This window comes from Triturus cristatus, chromosome 9 (genome assembly GCF_964204655.1).
Source record: "Triturus cristatus chromosome 9, aTriCri1.1, whole genome shotgun sequence".
In the NCBI taxonomy this organism is placed as follows: domain Eukaryota; kingdom Metazoa; phylum Chordata; class Amphibia; order Caudata; family Salamandridae; genus Triturus; species Triturus cristatus.
In genome coordinates, this window is record NC_140592.1 from 1,162,557,847 (window position 1) to 1,162,578,535 (window position 20,689).

The 20,689-nt window shown below is 49.8% G+C and overlaps 1 protein-coding gene across 1 annotated transcript in view; it reads left to right on the forward strand.

Annotated features, from left to right (window-relative positions):
- The window catches only part of VTI1B (vesicle transport through interaction with t-SNAREs 1B), a 231,541-nt gene that overhangs the window by 100,132 nt on the left and 110,720 nt on the right, over positions 1 to 20,689 (forward strand). Inside the window, exon 4 of the mRNA XM_085627149.1 lies at positions 19,619 to 19,792. Coding sequence (XP_085483275.1) covers positions 19,619 to 19,792 — 174 coding nt within the window. The remainder of the gene's footprint in view (positions 1 to 19,618; positions 19,793 to 20,689) is intronic.

Below are 20,689 nucleotides of genomic sequence, written 5' to 3' on the forward strand. Positions count from 1 at the left end.
AAGAGAGGGTCCCGGATTCAGAAGTAGACGGTGGCTGTTATTCCCACTACTTTCTGATTCTGAAAAAGAACAAAGGGTTGCGGCCCATTTTAGATCTTCTGACCGCCAATCTCTCCCTCAAAAAGGAGAAGTTCAAGATGCTTACTTTAGCTCCGGTCTTGTCTGCCCTAGACCAAGAAGACTGAATGGTAGCGTTGGACCTGAAGGATGCGTATTTTCACATCCCCATCGTGCCGGGGCATGGACGTTACCTGCACTTCAAGGTAGGCCAAGAACGTTTTCAGTTTACTGTGCTCCCCTTCGGCCTTACCAGTGCCCCTCGGGTGTTCTCCAAGGTGATGGTAGTGGTCGCACCTCATCTGCGCAGGTTATGGGTGTCTGTTTTCCCCCTACCTCGACGACTGGCTGTTGAAGGTGTCCTCGCCCCAGACTGTTGTCTCCCACCTCAGACTACGGCCAACCTACTGAATTCGCTGAGGTTCTCTACAAACGGACTCCTTCTCAGACGCTCCCTTTCATCGGGTCTGTTCTGGGCGCAGTGCAATTTCGGGCCTATCCTCCTGAGCAGCGAGTCCAGGATATTCAGGTTATGATTCCGATGTTTCAGCCTGTATCCTGGATTTCGGTGAGACCGACTCTGAGGCTGTTGGGCCTCATGGCCTTCTGCATCCTGTTGGTAAAACATGACAGATGGCGTATGTAGGCTGTGTGGCTCTGAAGTTCCAGTGGGCACAGCATCGGGGAAAAATGTAACCCACCTGGCTCAGATCTCAGAAGGAACTACGAACGATCTGCAGTTAAGGTCAACGGCAGACCCCTCTCCCTTCCCCAACCAGATCTCACAGTCGTGACAGATACGTCAATTCTGGGATGGGGCGGCCATCTGGGAGGGGTGGAGATCAGGGCACACTGGTCTCCGGTGTAGTCAGGGCTCCACATCAATTTGTTGGAACTTCGAGTGATTTGGTTGGCATTAAATGCATTTCTTCAATCTGTCAAGGGGAAGTTAGTGCAGGTGTTCACAGCATACACCACCGCCATGTGATACTGCAACCAGCATGGCGGGGTGGGGTCGTGGACCCTTTGTCAAGACTCCCTGCGTCTCTGGACATGGCTGGAACAGCAGGGCATAACCCTGATGGTTCCACACCTGGTGGGTTCTCTGAATGCCAGGGCGGACAAACTCAGCCGCCGATGCCTAGCAGATCACAAATGGTGTCTCCATTTTCAGCAATGGGGAGAACCTTGGTTAGATCAGTTTGCCTCCGAAGAGAACACGCAGTGTGGGCAATACTGCGTGCTGAAGTTTCCAAGGCAGCTATCTCTCAGCGACGCCTTTCGTTGTGAGTGGAGCTCAGGCCTGCTGTACTCCTTCCTGCCCATACCACTCCTGCTCAGGGTTCTGAAGAAGATCAGGAACAGACGGGCCCAAGTCATTTTTGTGGCTCCAGACTGGGCGAGGAGAGGCTGGTATCCAGAGCTTTAGAAAATGAGCATTGATCCTCTGATCAGACTGCATCTTCAGGAGGAAATTCTGTTGCAGCAGCAGGGTCGGGTCTTTCACCCGAACCGGTCAACTCTTCGCCTCCATGCGTTGAGATTGAGCAGCGACAGTTGGTGACTTTTGACCTTCCTCCTGAAGTATGCAAAGTTATTTTGGCGGCCCTCTACTAAGACGGTGTTCGCCTGCCATTGACAGAAATATGTATTATACTGTACAGAAAGGTCTAATGACCCTCTTTCTGCTTCTCTTTCCACTGTTCTTCTTATTCTTACCCTTGCTCAGCCGGGCTCTGTGTTGGGTACTCTCAAGGGTTTTCTTCTGCTCTATCCGCTTTTTGTGGCTGCCAGACCAACCCTCTCTCTTTAGGTCTCCAATTGTAAATGGGTTTTTAAAGGGACTTGTGCACTTGTTTCCGCCCACGCCCTTTGTTATGCTGCACGGGGACCTTAATTTGGTCCTCACTTTTCTTATGTGTGCTCTCTTTGAGCCTTTACAAAACTGTCCCCTGAGGCTGCTAACTATCAAGACAGCCTTTCTGGTGGCTGTAACATCTGCCCGGAGGGTGAGTGAGTTGCAGGCGCTATCTTGTACGCCTCACTACATGATGTCCTTTTCAGACAAAGTTGTGCTTCGCATCCGTGCTTCATTCTTGCCGAAAGTGGTGACCCCATGCAATCTGGGTCAGTCTATCACGCACCCTACCTTCTTTGCTCCCCCTCATCCCTCTAAGGAAGAGGAGTGTCTCCACTGACTGGACTCAAAAAGAGCGTTGTTCTACCTTGACTGCACAAAAGTCCCGGGTGGACGACCAGCTCTTTGTGGGGTACGTGGAAGCTAAGAACGGGTAGACAGTGCAGAAAAGGACCATTTCTCGCTGGGTCGTTCTCTGTATTTAGATCTGCTATGCACTGACTAAGAAGCATCCCCCTGGGGGATTAAGGGCCCATTCCACCAGGGAAAAGGCTGTGACTACAGCCTTGGCTCGCAGTGTCCCAGTCCTGGACATCTGTTAGGCAGCCACGTGGGCATCTTTGCACACATTTGCCATGCACTACTGCCTGGACAGTCGGGTCCGCAGAGACGGGCCTTTTGACCGTTCGGTCCTGCAGGACCTCCTAGTGTAAGGAATCGGTCCGCATTTTACCGCTGGGAGTATGAATGAATAAGTTTATTGTTTAGTTAATAAAAACCGTAACAATATATCGTTTGTTAACAGTGCATAATACCAATAAAATCAATAAAAAAAATATTATAAAACCAGTTACTTTTTTCATAAAGTTTTGAGCAGTTTCCTTGTACAAATAGCCAATATAACAATAAAATTAGACTAATACCTAAGATTAATTCTTAAGTGCCGTCGTGCTATTAACTTAATGTTAAACATACACGTTTACAATTTAGTTATGTGCAAAGATTGAAGTTTAAGAGAGCCATGTACAGCGTTTGTGTAAAACAACAGAGGGGTGAGCAGGCAAGTACTTAGTTCATTCAGAAGGGGCTCTCTTGTGACTGGGTTTGTGGCGACTCTTCCGTGCCCCACAACACAAGCTAAGCTGATTCCAGCGTAGGTGCTTGCCGTGGCATAATCCCGTTGTGGGTAGATGTTGAATCCTTAAAGTCTGACTGAAACGGATCCATGTCCCCTTCAGAGTGTTGAAGAACGGTGATAATTCTTTGGTCAGTTACCAAGTTTTTAGCCGTTTTTGTTCTGCAAGCGTTAAAAATTTACTAGGCGGCAATTTAACTGAGTGTTTTCTGAATTAAAACAGGCTCGTACCGCTTGTCTCCTAGTTCGGATACCCTTTGTATTGAGTAGGTTTTTTAGGAGTTTCTGCCGATCTTGAGCCATATTTTTGCATAAGCAGATTAAGTGTAGTATGTCACCTTGCTTAGCTTTGCACAGGCTGCAGTGGTCTTGTGCTGGCCGCTGTTGCCATGGCGGAAGATGCTGGGCACAAAGCAGAATTCCTAATCTAAACCTCATAAAACTCATTTTTACTGCTTTAGAGTACCCCTGATTAAAATATGTTTGTGGGGTCAGTGTCATGTATGTATTCAGAGTCATCCAGGCATGGGCTCTTTTGGAGAAAGTTGCCTTATCTTCGATCAATGACGCTTGTTTAATGACCTTCCGGGCCAATTTTTTAAATGCGTAGTAGCCAATTTGGGCATCACAAAGTTCCTGTAATTTAGTGTATTCCAGGACTGGAGGTAAGCTCTGGCTTGAGACGTGTCTCTGTGCTGCAGATCTTGCCTCAGCAGACTGGTAAGCATATGAGACGGAGAGCTTTTGATCTTAAACCAACAGATGATATATGCACCCTGTCTGGCAAGATCTTGTCGTAGAAGCCCAAACTCCAACCTAATCTGGGCTGGAGAGGTGTAGTTCGGAAGACAGAACATTTGTTTATAGGCTTTAACCTAAAGGTAGTCTAGTTCCTTCGCATCTCTGCCCCGCATTGCTTCACTGCCATATGCAATAGTGAGAAGAAATTTTGCCTGAGCTACCTTTAGTAAGGGGGTCAGGAGTGGCCCCGTAAGTTTGTGTGCAAGATTTTTCAGTGTTCTAGCCATTAACGTGCCCTTTCTTCTTTCCTCCTTCATCTGAGATTTAAACAGGCCTCCTTTATCTATTATTACTCCTAGATATCTGTACTCGTCTGCCACGTCGATTTTTCTGTCGCCGAGAAACCAGTTTCTCTGGCGTGTCATTTTGTTGTTATGGATTGTCATCGTCCGTGTTTTTTGCAGATTTATCCTTAGGTTATTCTCTTCGGCGTAGTTCTGCATTACCGTCCGGAGGTTCTGTAAACCGACGTGTGTGTGGCTAAGCAGGACTACGTCATCTGCATACATTAAGTTGGACAGTGCAGTCCCACCTAACCGCGGGGAGTGAGAGTTACAGGCATTGAGTGCTTTTGGCAGATCGGCCAGATGTATATTAAACAGGGTTGGTGCGAGCACACAACCTTGTTTCAAGCCTTTTGAGGTGTAAATTTTCTTGGAAATGTGGGTACCATCGCCTAATTTCACCTGCACCCAGGTATTTGTGTGTAAGAGCTTCAGAATATTTACAATAGGTGGTGGTACACCCCATTGATCCAATTTCCTCCATAGTCTGCCTCTATCTACGCTATCGAAGGCAGCACTGAAGTCAATGTAGCACAGATGTAACGGTTGCTTAGAGATTTTAGCTGCATCGATTATAAGAGATATTGTGAGGATGTTAGTGGTGGTGCTTGTTGATTTACGGAATCCAGTCTGATTCCACGGTATAGTAAGACTAGCCTCTGCCCAGGTTGTTAGATCTTCAAGTATTGTGCCTGAGAAGTATTTTGCCTCATTGTCTATCAAAGGCATTAGGCGATAGTTGTTAGGATCAGCCTTGTCCCCTTTTTTGTGGATTGGTGCTATAATTGACCCTTTCCAAAGTTCTGGTATGATTTCCAACCGCCTGATGTCCGTGAATAAAGAATGAAAGATTTCCACCCAGGCATCAGACTTAGCCTTGTAGAGTGCCGGGGGAATGCCGTTCGGGCCTGGTGCTCCTTCTCTCCTTCCCTTTGCGATTTGTTTTCTTATTGTTGACGGGGGGGGGGAGATAGCTGGTGACACCTAATCGGCTGTTTCCATTGTATTCAAGTTCTTGGTTGCTCGGCTCGATTGAGGTCTGGCTTACTTGTGCTTGCGGCATAAAAGTGCTTGTTTGATAATTGCCAGATGTTTCAGTGGTGTTGTTGAAATGGCTTGACAGGGAATTCACCCATCTTGATTCTGTTATATTTGACCCAATTCCGGTGTGATGTGGGCGGATAATTTCGTTGACTGTTTTCCAAAAACGACTGCTGTTGTTGCATTTTATGTCGCTTAGTAGTTTTGCCCAGTGATCATTCTCAGTCTCTTTTGATTTGCCATTTCAATCTCTTCAATTTTGCCCTTTGCTCTTTTAAGTTTGTTCGAAGCAGAATATTCCGCGATGAATGTCTTAGGTTGCGCAGAGCTGCATTTATTGTGTTTTTTAAGAGACTTTATCTCTTCTCGAGTTCTTTTCATGATGTTGTTCTTATTATGTGTGGTCTGTAGCTTCCGCTTGTTATTGTTGTTTTCTGCTTGTTGACTTATGAGTGTGTCTGTGAATTTTTGCCCAGATTTCTATTTGATTTGCTGGGCTATCAGCTAGTTTATTGAAGAGTTGAATTGCAGCATCAGCTTTAGTAACTGTATTTGTTATTGTGCATTTGATCCTCCGTAGATTAGAGGTATGGATAATCTCCTGGGTTGCGTCCGGCTTGATCGTTTTTGATGCTGTGCAAGTTATGTGAAATTCTTGTGGGCGGTGGTCACTGTCTCCTTTAACCCTCATTCTAAATCCACTGATATGTTCAAAAAGTGCAAGATTTACAATGGAGTAGTCCAAGATTGAACTAGTTATTGAGGAGTAGTATGAGGCGACGGGTGGAATGTCGTCTGGGAATCTGCCATTTAATGCACGCAGGTTTAAGTGTTCCAGATCATCTAGTAGATGAATGTTACTTCGATTCTTCTTCTTCTGCTGTGGAAAGTGTTGTTTAGGTATATTATAAAGACTTGTTTGCAGGACTGCCTCATGTCCCTGGGCCGAGCCTATGAGATGTTGATTGAAATCCCCTGTCAAAATTATCAGAGGGTTAACCGGCGCCATAGAGATTTCTGTCACGTGTTTCACTAGCTCTGTGGCGTCTTTTGTTTTACGTTTAGGATGGATGTATGAGTTTATCCAGATCACCTCTGTTTCTTTATCCTCGATGAAAATTGGAGTTTTCACTGTTATAAATGCGTTTGTAGTTAGATCCATCGTTGTTACTGATGATATGCAGGTTGTTTAAACATAAGTGGCCAGCCCCCCAGAACTGTGACCAAATCTTCCATAACTTATTGCCGGTATAGAGATGCACATGTATCCCTCAATTTGTATCGGGGTCGTGAGCCAAGTTTCCTGGAATAGTATTATGTCGTGGGCCTTGATATAGTTTAAAAAGTCTGGGTCAGTTATTTTGGCAGCTAAGCCGTTTATGTTCCAAGAACAGACTTTAAGGAAAGGCATTTTCAGCCGGCCTGTTGTTCCAACTTGTTGATCTGGTCAGTCCTGCTCTGGGCGTCTATTTATAGTGCGTGATGTTGCTTCCATTTTGTGAACCTGGTGTATTGGAGCCTGTGGTTGTGATGTTAGTTCCTGTTGGTACCTGTAATCGTCAATGCTCCTTTGGCGAGATCTCCCACGGGCACCCTTGAGGTTGGTGGTATATCATCCGCTTGTTGACCTGTGCTTTCTGTAATTGTTAATGGTGCCGGGTATGCTGGATTTTGAAATGGGAGTATCTCGATGCCCCATTTTTTGAAGACCTGTAGCTCAGCCTGGATTAGTTTTACCGTTCCGCTAGAGGTCCATGTTGTTTTTGTTGCTTCCATTGATTGAGGATTATTGGTGTTTATGAACTCTTATGGATATTAGATCCATTGATCTTATCACAGCTAAAGTTGGAATTGCTTTAAATAATTTTCAGATATTGCCGCGATTAAGTATATCCTGAGAACCCCGAGAGACATATCTTGGTTGAAAAACCAGAACTGTTGGCTCTTGCGTTATATTTTGCGTTTCCAAGTTCATTGGGTTTGTTCTATCTGTTTGATCAGTTTGAAACAGACCGCTAATTACTTGCAGCCTCAGTTCTGTGATTTCCTAAGGGTGACTCAGAAGTTCTTTGTATGGGGTTTGTGTGTGTTAGTCCTCCCCGTCTGGACTGTGCCTTGTTATCCAGTGGCCTAAAACTGGTGCATTCGTTTGCTTGCTCCTGGTGCTTGGACTCAGTTGGTAGTAGCGCCTGTGTTAGCCTTTCAGGCCTTGCTTCCCTTCCCTGGACGTCCCTTATTTCCCCTTGGTTTTGTATTGGTATCCGGTTATGTTGAGTTAAATTGTCCTGTGTAGATGCACACAGAGGACTACCCTTTTCTTTTGATCGCATATGTTTGTTTCGAGCTGTCCAAGGTGAGCTCCTTTGGTCGGAGCTCTGTTTTTGTTGTGTGTTTTGAGATGTCACCAAGTTTTTTGTTGTTTTTGGATCAGTTGGGTCTCTTTGACTTCTCCCTTCTTCTTGTTGTGAGATTGACGTAGTTGTTATTTGATTTAACTTGTCTTTGTTTACGTGTGGGCAGGTGCGCAGTTTCAGCTTTTGAGAACTTTCAAGTTCCAGGGAATGTTCTAAAGTATTCGCAAGAGAAAAATCGTGTGTTGATGGACTGCTTGTGGTGTGTGAGATGTTTTCATAGTTGGCGTGACTGTCGTGCGGATAGGCGAAGATGGGGTAGTAGGAAGACGTACTTTTGTCTGTCTTTTGATTCCGGCCTTTCCTTTTTTGTTGGCGGCGCTGTTTGGCATTTAGTTTTGGTTCATCGCCATTTTTGAAGACATTAGAGGTAGCCTTTGCCGTTGCATTAGTGACATTATCCTGCTGTTGAGTTTCTGCCAGACAGTTAGTTTCAGGTCCCTCCGCGATGTTTGAGACCACCTGCAAGTGTTTTATGTTTGTCGTTGTTGCTTTTGTCGTTACACTTTTAATCTCTGTTAGCATGCTATTGAGCATTAAGGGTAAAGTAGATAATTTTTCAACAACCTGATTGCATTTGAGATTAGAAGTTGTTTGAGCTCTTATGATCAGGCTGTTTAGGTTGCCCAGTTTTTCATCTATGCCAGCGGTGAAGACGGCCAGAGTGTTTAGTAGTGTTAACTGAATCTCCATTTTTTCTGATTGAAATTGCAAGGCGTTTACGGCCAGTTGAATTGTATTCAGTAAAGAGTCCCAAGCGCTGATGTTTTGTGCCTTAGCCAATTCAGATTCGTTGACGATGAAATTCGTCTGATTTATACTGCTTGGGTTATTAGAGGAGTTTTGGGGGCTGGACTGCCCTTGCCCAGGTGCGTCTTCTGAGTTTGGTTGGTAGACCTCTGGGTTGTTATCCTGCTCATGCTCTTGAGATTGTAGTGTGCTTGTATTTGTCAGTGACGCAGTCGTGATCGTGGCCGTCCTCCTTTCCCCTATCAAAGTTGTATCTGTTGACCCTAAATCCTCCGATTCGTTTCGTTGATGTAAGTTTAAAGAGGGGTTTGCTGTTGGATTTCCACTTGGGTTTCCACTACCCAGATCATTACCCGTGCTAAGATTGGTGTTAACGTCACTGAGATTACCAAAGTATAAGCTGTTATTTATACTAGTATGGCCAGTGATAGTTACAGCACTCTTTAATTCTTCTTTCTCTGTGGTTGAGGTCTCTGGGGTCTCTGTGTCACGTTCGTTAGAGTGTTTCCCAAGTTCCACGCCACCCTTCTGCGTTGGTTTTGGGGCTTCCACGATTTCTAAAAGTTGTTTTAGCACTTGGTCCACGGGCTGAACCCCTGGAAACCCTAGGGACCGCCCTTGATGGCTCGTGCTTGTTCTTGGCCTCTTGCTCGTTGACCCTGGGGTCACTGTTGGTGTGGAAGAAGAGGTGTCCAATCGAGCCGTCGTAGGCCCTTCTTGTGTTATAAGGCTGGTTGACAGTTGTTTAGTCGATTGATTGTCCAGGTGTAAATCCTCTTTGCAGACTTGAGCTGAAACATTGAGTTGCATAGGCAGCATGGGAGATTGTAATCCTGTAAGTGCGGCGTTGCTTGAATACAGCGCAGACCCAATATCTTTTAGGAAGTGAAACTTTGTATAGATCTTGGGCTGGTTAAAACGAGTAGCATTGATGGTGGTGGTGGAAATGCACTGCTTCATACCCTTACTGAGCTCTTGCTCTGTTACTATTGCTTGATCTTGCGCGCAATCTTGCTCTTGGTTCCAGCTAATAAGCGCAGGCACTGAGCTGGACTAGACGTGGGTTTGCTTTTTTTCTCTCCCCCGCCTGGGCTTGGATGGCAATGGCGGCATCTCTTCCCTTATCATACCGGATCTCATTCGGACTGTTGCCACCCCGAAGGTAGAGAAAACCCACTTCAGCCCGCAAAAGGTGAAGTTTAGAGCTAGAAGGGGGGGGCGAGGATAGTGCGAGAATAGGGCTTCTGGTTGCCGCCGCTTAATCAGCTTAACCTGCTTGAACTGTTGGGACAGTACTGTCTGTACTGCTCCGCAGACCGTGCTTGAAGGTAAATGACTGGATTTTTTAAGAGTATACCAGCTTTTCCGGTGGATTCAGGGTCTCTGGCTGCTTGACTTAGTTGCCTCCTATTATGTCAAGTAGATGACTAACTGTGAGTAAGAATTGAAAATTTGAGGTTGCTTAATTGATTGAGGATCAAATGTACAGTACTGAGCAATATGGAGGACTTCTGCAATGGATGTACAAGTCTGGGGAAATGAGGTCTCAGCCTTAAAGTTGTATCAGTCGAACGGAAAAGGAGTAGGAGAGAGGAGGGAAGAGAAGGAAAAAGTTTCTATTTGTCCAGCTCACCTCTCCGTTCCGTGTTTCCCCACTTCTGTGGCTCTTCTGTAATTGTGTTGCTTTATAGTTTTGTAGCTTTGTGGCCCCTTGTATCCCCTTGTAGCTCCTTATGCCCCTGGTGCGGAGCGGCACGAAAAGTAAAAGCAGGTAGGGGAGGTGGTCCGATCCTGCCCCTTGCTTGCCCTGCAGCTCCCTGCTCCTGCTCCTTCTTTATTGGGGATTTGTGGCTCCCGCTGCTGCTGCAGCTGCTGTTTCTCAAACTGCTGCTCACTATCCTGCTCTCTGCTGTGTGCTGTCACTGAACAATGAGGGGGTGCGTGGCTACCAAACACAACAGGAGCAACAGGGGCAGAAGTCTGGTACAGATTCCCAACTGCGGCTTAACTGCGGCGACTTTCACGGCTGCTGTTTTTTCCCTCCGCTGACTCCAATGACTCCTCCGCTCCTCTCTGCTGACGGCTCTGGTCTGTGGCAAAATTGCAAACCAGGACTGGAATCGCGCGGACCCGCCAGGAGTATGGCTTGGGTATCTGATTCAATGGTAAGGAATCTGCGGCTAGAAGTCTCTATCAGATGAACAACTTACTTACCTTCGGTAACATATTATCTGGTTGAGACACTTATTTAGCTGCAGATTCCTTACAAGCCCACCTATGCCTCCCTGCTTTGTGGACTGATGTTGTAATGGTTAGTGTTACTTCCCCTTTCAGGGCCCTAGCTTTGCACACGTTTTTGTCACTTACTTTGTTGCTCTGCGCTTCCAGCATGGAAAAAAAGAAAAGTACTGATGTCCGTGAGCCTGGGTGGCGCCTATATAGGTGACCACAACATCATAACCGCCACCAACGACGGCGACTATTTCACGCGGAGCTGAATGGAGCCACCCGACGGAACACACACAATGGGTATTGCTCAAGCAAAGGTTTCCAGATCCAGCCTGACGCCTGGGAAAGTCAAAAGTACGGAATCTGCTGCTATTTGGAGTCTCTACCAGATAATGCGTTACTCAAGGTAAGTAACTTGTTCTTTAAGACCTTTATACAGATTTGTTGCACTTCCCGCAATATTGTTTCTTCCAGGTTTGTGTGCTACGGTAAAAGGGGCAGGGTTTTGAAGCATGTGTTAGGTCATATCCAATTACTTTATACACAGAGAATCTAGAAATATTATGATTTTTTGACCTTGTTTAAATATTTTACTGATTGGAGAAATGAATGGCTTATACGAATCGTGGCCAATATGTACTATCATATTTACCCACCAGCACAAAATGAGAAACACTTTGATACATCAGCCACCTTTGCTCCCAAGTCCGCATTGATAGCAGGCCAACTGCCAAACACCCCAGGCTTTAAACATTCAATGCAAGGATTAGTGAGACGGGTACGTGTGAAAAGTGCTGTCACCATGCACATTGGATAGTGGTGAAATAAATCACAAGACTTTCCACATACCAACACAATTCATAGCTGCAAGATGCCCCATTTTTATGTGTGATACTTTCAGCTAATCCTGGATGTTTACCCAACTGCAGTTTATTACTGGGCCCATACTTACAATGTTAACAGCAAAATTCCACGTTCTAGAACACAATGAGATCTGTTAAAAGGTCAGGACTGACTTGATGAAAAATTTGCCATGGTGACACTAAGCATCTACAATTGCCCACAAAACAGCAGCACCACCTAAATGTAGTTAGGCAAAGAATGCAGAAAAGTAGTAGCAACAATGCTTAAAGCATTAGGTTTCAGGTGCTCTAGAGTGCAGAGTTACAAGTTAATCTGGTGTAATTCAAAAAATGTTAATGGTTTCACAAGGCAGTATGCTGTTGGTCGGGTTGACCACCCCTATAATGTCATAATATTTAGTAAGGAGTAAGTGAATGACTCCCAACTCAGTCCAGGGATTTATTTATTATAATATTTGAGGATATAATTTTTACCTTTTAATCCATTAATAGTTCTCTAAACCAAAGTCTTAACAGAGTGAGTGTGAAATGAGATATGAGAGAGGCTAATGAGACGTGAGTCTGAGTAAAAGTGCAATACACAAATGTCTGTGCTAATAACAGTTTAACAGAAGTCCACTGGACACCCTGCCAATGGGAAGATGCTACACACTCTGCATTATGTCTCTTTTAAATTAAATATGAATGTGCCCCACACAGACGGTCGCTCACCTCTCACTGCTGCTGCCCGTCGCCTGCTGCTGCCTGTCGCCTGCTGCTGCCTGTTGCCTGTCGCCCACCTGCTGGTACCGACCCCGCTCACGCCGCTCCCTCCTCACCTGCGCTGACCTCCGCTTCACGCCGCTCTCCTCCTGCTGCTGCTGGCCACTCTCCTCGCCTCCTCGCCGCCGCCGCTGCCCCGGTCACTCGCCTTCCTGGTTTCCCGCCGCTGAGCCCGCAGTCCCGCCTCTCCTCCCTGCCCATTGGCCACCCAGCCTCCCGCCTCCCAGCGGACCCTCCCTCCCGGCTCCTTACTTAAGGTGACCGCGGCGGGCTGGTCAGTGTGACCCCTGTGCCCCACACAGACGGTCGCTCACCTCTCACTGCTGCTGCCCGTCGCCTGCTGCTGCCTGTCGCCTGCTGCTGCCTGTTGCCTGTCGCCCACCTGCTGGTACCGACCCCGCTCACGCCGCTCCCTCCTCACCTGCGCTGACCTCCGCTTCACGCCGCTCTCCTCCTGCTGCTGCTGGCCACTCTCCTCGCCTCCTCGCCGCCGCCGCTGCCCCGGTCACTCGCCTTCCTGGTTTCCCGCCGCTGAGCCCGCAGTCCCGCCTCTCCTCCCTGCCCATTGGCCACCCAGCCTCCCGCCTCCCAGCGGACCCTCCCTCCCGGCTCCTTACTTAAGGTGACCGCGGCGGGCTGGTCAGTGTGACCCCTGTGCCCCACACAGACGGTCGCTCACCTCTCACTGCTGCTGCCCGTCGCCTGCTGCTGCCTGTCGCCTGCTGCTGCCTGTTGCCTGTCGCCCACCTGCTGGTACCGACCCCGCTCACGCCGCTCCCTCCTCACCTGCGCTGACCTCCGCTTCACGCCGCTCTCCTCCTGCTGCTGCTGGCCACTCTCCTCGCCTCCTCGCCGCCGCCGCTGCCCCGGTCACTCGCCTTCCTGGTTTCCCGCCGCTGAGCCCGCAGTCCCGCCTCTCCTCCCTGCCCATTGGCCACCCAGCCTCCCGCCTCCCAGCGGACCCTCCCTCCCGGCTCCTTACTTAAGGTGACCGCGGCGGGCTGGTCAGTGTGACCCCTGTGCCCCACACAGACGGTCGCTCACCTCTCACTGCTGCTGCCCGTCGCCTGCTGCTGCCTGTCGCCTGCTGCTGCCTGTTGCCTGTCGCCCACCTGCTGGTACCGACCCCGCTCACGCCGCTCCCTCCTCACCTGCGCTGACCTCCGCTTCACGCCGCTCTCCTCCTGCTGCTGCTGGCCACTCTCCTCGCCTCCTCGCCGCCGCCGCTGCCCCGGTCACTCGCCTTCCTGGTTTCCCGCCGCTGAGCCCGCAGTCCCGCCTCTCCTCCCTGCCCATTGGCCACCCAGCCTCCCGCCTCCCAGCGGACCCTCCCTCCCGGCTCCTTACTTAAGGTGACCGCGGCGGGCTGGTCAGTGTGACCCCTGTGCCCCACACAGACGGTCGCTCACCTCTCACTGCTGCTGCCCGTCGCCTGCTGCTGCCTGTCGCCTGCTGCTGCCTGTTGCCTGTCGCCCACCTGCTGGTACCGACCCCGCTCACGCCGCTCCCTCCTCACCTGCGCTGACCTCCGCTTCACGCCGCTCTCCTCCTGCTGCTGCTGGCCACTCTCCTCGCCTCCTCGCCGCCGCCGCTGCCCCGGTCACTCGCCTTCCTGGTTTCCCGCCGCTGAGCCCGCAGTCCCGCCTCTCCTCCCTGCCCATTGGCCACCCAGCCTCCCGCCTCCCAGCGGACCCTCCCTCCCGGCTCCTTACTTAAGGTGACCGCGGCGGGCTGGTCAGTGTGACCCCTGTGCCCCACACAGACGGTCGCTCACCTCTCACTGCTGCTGCCCGTCGCCTGCTGCTGCCTGTCGCCTGCTGCTGCCTGTTGCCTGTCGCCCACCTGCTGGTACCGACCCCGCTCACGCCGCTCCCTCCTCACCTGCGCTGACCTCCGCTTCACGCCGCTCTCCTCCTGCTGCTGCTGGCCACTCTCCTCGCCTCCTCGCCGCCGCCGCTGCCCCGGTCACTCGCCTTCCTGGTTTCCCGCCGCTGAGCCCGCAGTCCCGCCTCTCCTCCCTGCCCATTGGCCACCCAGCCTCCCGCCTCCCAGCGGACCCTCCCTCCCGGCTCCTTACTTATGACGCCCCCCCAGCGACCGCGCAGCGGACGCGCGCAGCGGGAGCGCCGACTGAGCGCCGAAGGTGCGCCAAAGGTAAGCCCGTCTGCGCCCGTCCGCGCCTGGACCGCGCCCAGCGCCAGACCCCCTGGCCCCCGCGCCCGCCAGCCCCCCCGCAGGACCTACGACTTCGCTACGCTCATCGCACTCAAACCCGCCCGAGCCCCCGGATGCCACCGAGCGTCCCCGCGACGCACCCATGGACCCTTCGACTGCCGATCCTGCAACTTCTCCTGCCTCCGAACAAGCACCACGCCCACCAAGACGGACAACAGCAACCACCTCAAGTGCATCCTGATCAACACCCGTTCCATCCACAGACACGCCGTGGAACTCTGGAACCTCCTCGACACCGCATCTCCAGACGTCGCCTTCCTCACGGAAACCTGGATGAACGACTCCTCAGCCCCCGACATCGCCATAGCCATCCCGGACGGCTACAAGATCATCAGGAGGGATCGCAACAACCAGACCGGAGGGGGCATCGCCATCGTTCACAAAAGCACCATTCGCATCTCGACTGACTCCACCGACGCATTCAACACCGCCGAATACCTGCACTTCCAGATCCACACCGACCCCAAGACTACCCTCAGAGGCACCCTCATCTACAGACCCCCGGGACCACGCGCACAGTTCTGCGAAGACATCACGGACTTCATCAGCCCTCACGCCCTCCCCTCCACCGACTACATCCTCCTCGGAGACCTCAACTTCCACCTGGAGAACAACAACGACCGCAACACGACCACCCTGCTGGACAACCTCGCCAACCTCGGACTCCAGCAACTGGTCAACACCCCCACCCACTACGCCGGCCACACGCTCGACCCCCTCTTCTCATCCAGCAAGCACATCACCTTCAGCCACTGCACCGGACTCCACTGGACTGACCACAGCTGCGTCCACTTCAGCTTCAAGAAGAACACGGTCCACCACCACCCGAAGCAGGTTCCCCACAGAAACTGGAGCAAGATCACCGTCGACCAGCTCACCACCTCCCTCAGCCAGAACCCACCGGTCCGGACAACGGACCCTAACACAGCAGCCCTCGACCTCACGCAATGGCTGACCTCCTGTGCCAACGACCTCGCCCCACTGAAGAACCCACTCACCAGGCCCAGAAGCAAGAAGGCCCCCTGGTTCACCGATGAACTCAAGGACTCCAAGAAGGCCTGCCGCACCCTCGAGAAGGCCTGGCTCCTCGACAAGACCACCGACAACATGACCGCCCTCAAACTCGCCACCCGCAGACATCACCAGCTCATCCGCACCACCAAGAAGAAATCTTTGAAGGAACGACTGGACAAGAACGCCCATGACAGCAAGGAGCTCTTCAACATCGTCAAGGAGTTCTCCAACCCCAGCACCAGCAACAACGACATCACTCCCTCGCAGGACCTCTGCGACTCCCTCGCCTCGTACTTCCACCGCAAGATCGCCGACATCCACAACAGTTTTGGCGCTCCACCCCCGCACCCATCGACCGAACCTACGCACCCCGCCGCTATCCTCCAGACAAAGTGACCCTCGAAGACACGACACGCATGATGAACACCATCCACTCCGGATCTCCGACCGACCCATGCCCCCACCATGTCTTCAACAAGGCCGCCTCTACCATCGCACCCCACCTCCGAGACATCATCAACGCCTCCTTCGACACAGCCACCTTCCCAGAGAGCTGGAAGCACGCCGAGCTCAGCGCACTACTGAAGAAACCAACTGCGGACCCGACCGACCTCAAGAACTTCCGCCCTATCTCGCTCCTTCCTTTCCCTGCCAAAGTCATCGAGAAGGTCGTCAACAAGCAGCTGGCCGCCTTCCTCGAGACGAACGGATCCCTCGACCCATCGCAATCCGGATTCAGAGCCAACCACAGCACAGAGACCGCCCTCATCGCAGCCACCGACGACATCCGAGCCCTGCTCGACAAAGGTGAAACAGCGGCACTCATCCTCCTTGACCTCTCCGCAGCATTTGACACTGTCTGCCACCGCACCCTAGTCCAACGCCTCAACGACACCGGCATCCAGGGGATTGCCCTGGAATGGATCATCTCATACCTCTCCGGCAGAACACAGAGAGTACGCCTCCCTCCGTTCCGCTCGGAGGCCACCGAAGTCATCTGCGGCGTCCCGCAAGGATCATCGCTCAGCCCCACTCTCTTCAACATCTACATGAAACCCCTCGCTGCCATCGCACGCCAACACAACCTCAACATCATCTCCTACGCCGATGACACCCAGCTGATTCTCTCCCTGACCAGAGACCCCGACACCGCCAAAGCCGACCTACACGAAGGGATGAAAGATGTCGCCGAATGGATGAACATCAGCCGCCTGAAGTTGAACACGGACAAGACAGAAGTCCTCATCCTGGGACCATCGCCCTCTGCATGGGACGACTCCTGGTGGCCCCCGGCCCTGGGCACCGCACCCAAGCCAACGGACCACGCACGCAACTTGGGCGTCATCCTGGACTCCTCCCTATCGATGACCAGACAAGTCAACGCCGTCTCCTCATCTTGCTTCCACAACCTCCGCATGCTCCGCAAGATCTTCAGATGGATCCCGACTGAGACCAGGAAGACTGTCACCCAGGCCCTCGTCACCAGCAGACTAGACTACGGAAACACCCTCTACGCCGGTACAACAGCCAAGCTTCAGAAAAGACTTCAGCGTATCCAGAACGCCTCCGCCCGTCTCATCCTGGACGCCCCCCGACGCAGCCACATCTCGAACCACCTAAGAGACCTGCACTGGCTCCCTGTCAACAAGAGGATCACGTTCAGACTCCTCACCCACGCACACAAATCCCTCCACGACCTGGGCCCAAGGTACCTCAACGACCGCCTGACCTTCTACACGCCCACCCGACAGCTACGATCCGCGTACCTCGCCCTCGCCGTCGTCCCTCGCATCCAGAGAGCCACCGCCGGAGGAAGATCCTTCTCCTACCTGGCGGCTAAGACATGGAACTCCCTGCCCGTCCACCTGCGGCTGACCCAGGACCACCTCGCCTTCAGGAAACAGCTTAAGACCTGGCTGTTCGAGCAGTAGCAGACCCCCTCCCCCAGCGCCTTGAGACCCTTCCGGGTGAGTAGTGCGCGTTATAAATTCCTTGATTGATTGATTGATTATAACAATCACTGCAAAAACACTGGAAATACGCCTTTTTTAGGTCTTGCCTAGATCATGCATGCGCTGTCTCTTCAAAACATATTGTTTACTCTTAGTGGGCTTCTTGAGTGCTGCCCATTGCTTACAATTGGTGGGCTTCAAAGCCACTCTCAATTGCTTGCTTCCTGCTGATTAGCTCTGCCATCGGCACTTCCCTCTTGTTGCATATGACCCTCCCGTAGAGCATGGCCCAAGTACGTGTAACCTTATACTGCTCATGATTTTCGGAGCAATTATTTTCTTTTTGCTGTGCCGCTCTACAGAGAGCATGTTTTGTGCCTGTCCCTGCCATCTGCTCCGTCCCATTGCTATATCCCAGCACAAAAAATAATCTGATAGGCCAGATGCCTTTGTCCTGTCCTGCTTCATGAAAGGCTCTGACTTTTCATTTGCTGTTGTTTTTAGATAGCGCAAACTCGAATGTATGGGAGTGCTTTACACAAGGAGACATTCCTTTTGTGTAGGCATGGGAAGGTTACGTGATTTGCCAGAGTCACAGAATGTTGAGCTGGAACTGAGAATTGAACCTAGTTCCCCAGCTGCAAAGTCAGCAGCTTTTCCAGAGCTGCTTCATCTGCTATAGCTGGTCGCTTGGTGCAATGATGATGCTTTAGGTTCTAAACTCCGTGTTATCTTTTGGCTAACAATCGGAAGGGCGACATGTAGCACTTTATAAACTTATTATAAATAAACAGGCTCTTACATTTGTGGTATCATGGATGATGAAAATGCAAGCTGTTATGTATTTATTTCATGTCTGATCTTGTTTTTTTCTTACATTGTTGCTGGCTTTTTTTCCCTCCAAAATAAACCAAATGCTTTATCCATATAAAGGCTTTATTGGTTATTTGTTCTTGTATTTTCTGTAGCCGTTTGCAGCTTCACTGCAGCAAGGGCGGCCCACTCACCAGCGCCTATAAATGGCAGAGGAATGCCTGGAATGCAGAGCATGCCTTGGAAGAGTAGTCCGTGTTTGCCTAAAACAGCAAGCTGGGCAATTCCTGTGAAGGGCACCCTTGCGAATTGGCATGCAGCTTTTTTATTACTTCTGTCATGACAAACATGTTATCATAATAGCTGAATGACAGCTAGATAGTCTTGTTGGACGAATATGGATCATGACTGGAATGTCAATATATTGTTTCGGGGATATTCCATGAAGCGTGCACACACTTCTAATGACTGTAACCTGAATGGCTGAAATTGCAAACAAAACCTATTGGCTTTGCTAATGCATGCTCCTTTTGTACAGTGTTTTGAGATCGCAGCAGCAGTGCCTCTAGGAAATTTGACCAGGTCTAGGGTGCTTGTCACAAATGAGGTAAGTGCTGTTCCCACTCACCAGCTTCACTAGGAGTGGATAAACATGCGGCAATCACCTGAATCATGATCGTAGGAGATATTTATTGTGACCCTGTGTGCATTGTAACATTTATTTTCCTCACTTGCCTCCTCCATAGGTTAAGGCCAGAAGGGGACAGGATAGGCCAAGAAGGATGTAAAATAATGTTTTGACCTTGTTGCACGCAGTTTCTGCGACTTGTTTTTCTTCCTTGGATTCTGTTGCCCACGCCCCATATTCATAGATGTTCCCATCCATCCATCTATCCATGACATTTTTATTTTCTCTGTTCTCATATAGGATTCAATGTATTACTTTCTCTTTGTATGTGGTGGAAACATTTTCTGAGGAATCATTTCTAACATACATGTACCAATACCTTATGCTTTGTGTTCTGTATCTGATATGTTTTTCTGTCAGAATTTTAATTCTGCTTTTTTTGTCTAGCATTTGAATTTTGTAATGTTCTGCTTGTCTTCAAGTTAAATACAGTGATATAATTTTTACTCTGAGGGAATCCATGTGGTAACTTTGATTTGTGATAGGCTGCCTAGTAGCAAACAGCTGTTTGCAGGGCTGGTTTCTAAACTTCTCTGCACCAGAAGTGTAGCCGAATAAAGAACTGTATTTCTCTATTGCACTTTTGAGGATCTACTCCACTGTTATGCATGTCCAGTGACCCACTCGGTGTCAATGGGTTGAACTTCTCAGCTTGACCTGAATTGGCTGTTAGTACATTATGCTTCAACATCCTTCCCAATAAAGCACTTTTTTCTTGTCCACAGAATCATTTACAGTCCCAGAGGGCATTGCTCATCCATGGCACAGAGAGCCTCAACAGAGCGACGCAGAGCATTGAACGTTCACATCGAATAGCTGCTGAGACTGACCAGATCGGCACAGAAATCATCGACGAGCTTGGCCAGCAGCGCGACCAGCTTGACCGCACGAAAGGAAGAGTGAGTCATTTGCATACAGCAATAAGCATGCCAACTGTAATCTGGTTTTGGGTGATTTTATTTATCATATTAATACACCAGGAGCGGGTAAAATAACTTTCTGCATTAGGTGGGGGCAAAATATTTTCTGTTTTTGTACATTTTGCTCCTTTTTTGCTTCTAATTCAGATTTGTCCGACGCTATTGTTCAACAAAAACTAGAAATGACTCTCTAGATCATGTGCCTGGGTGTTTCAAAAAATGTCCCTCACAGTCTTTTACATGAGATTTGTATGTGATAAATCTATTGAATAACAACTGAGAACTATATGTGGAGACCCCAGAGGTCAAGAATTGGGAAGTATGACAATTCAATGTTGTGTATATAATCCTAGTGGTAGAGGAGTCTTGATTTGATGGTCCTCAAAGATGTATTTTGCTCTTTCCAGAACTGCATGATTGATGGGGCATGCCTGATGCGTAGTGTGGGATATTCCATAATCTGGGTTCACTCTTGAAACAGTCTTGTTTCCATTTTTTTTTTTTTTTTTTTTTTGCAGTTCTTCAGCTGCAATCTGGCGAACACCAGGGATGTTATTTATTTAGGTTGAGCTTCAGCGCGCATGTGCTGTATGCAAGACCTGATGTAATAAAAAAAAATACATTCTTCCCACCTGCTGCTTCCCATAGAAAAAGTGTTTCATCTGTTGTAGTGCAGGGGCCCTGCGCATGTGGTGTACGCCAGGTTCCCTCTCCTGACTGTGTTTTTACTTTACTTCAGGTGGAGAGGCCTGTGTGTTCTGCACACTGTAAGCGGTTGCATAAATTCCCAAATTAACACTTCTTTAAAACTCTTTTACACAACCGATAATACGCGCACGTAAACAAAATGCTGTCACTGCGACCTACAATACTGGT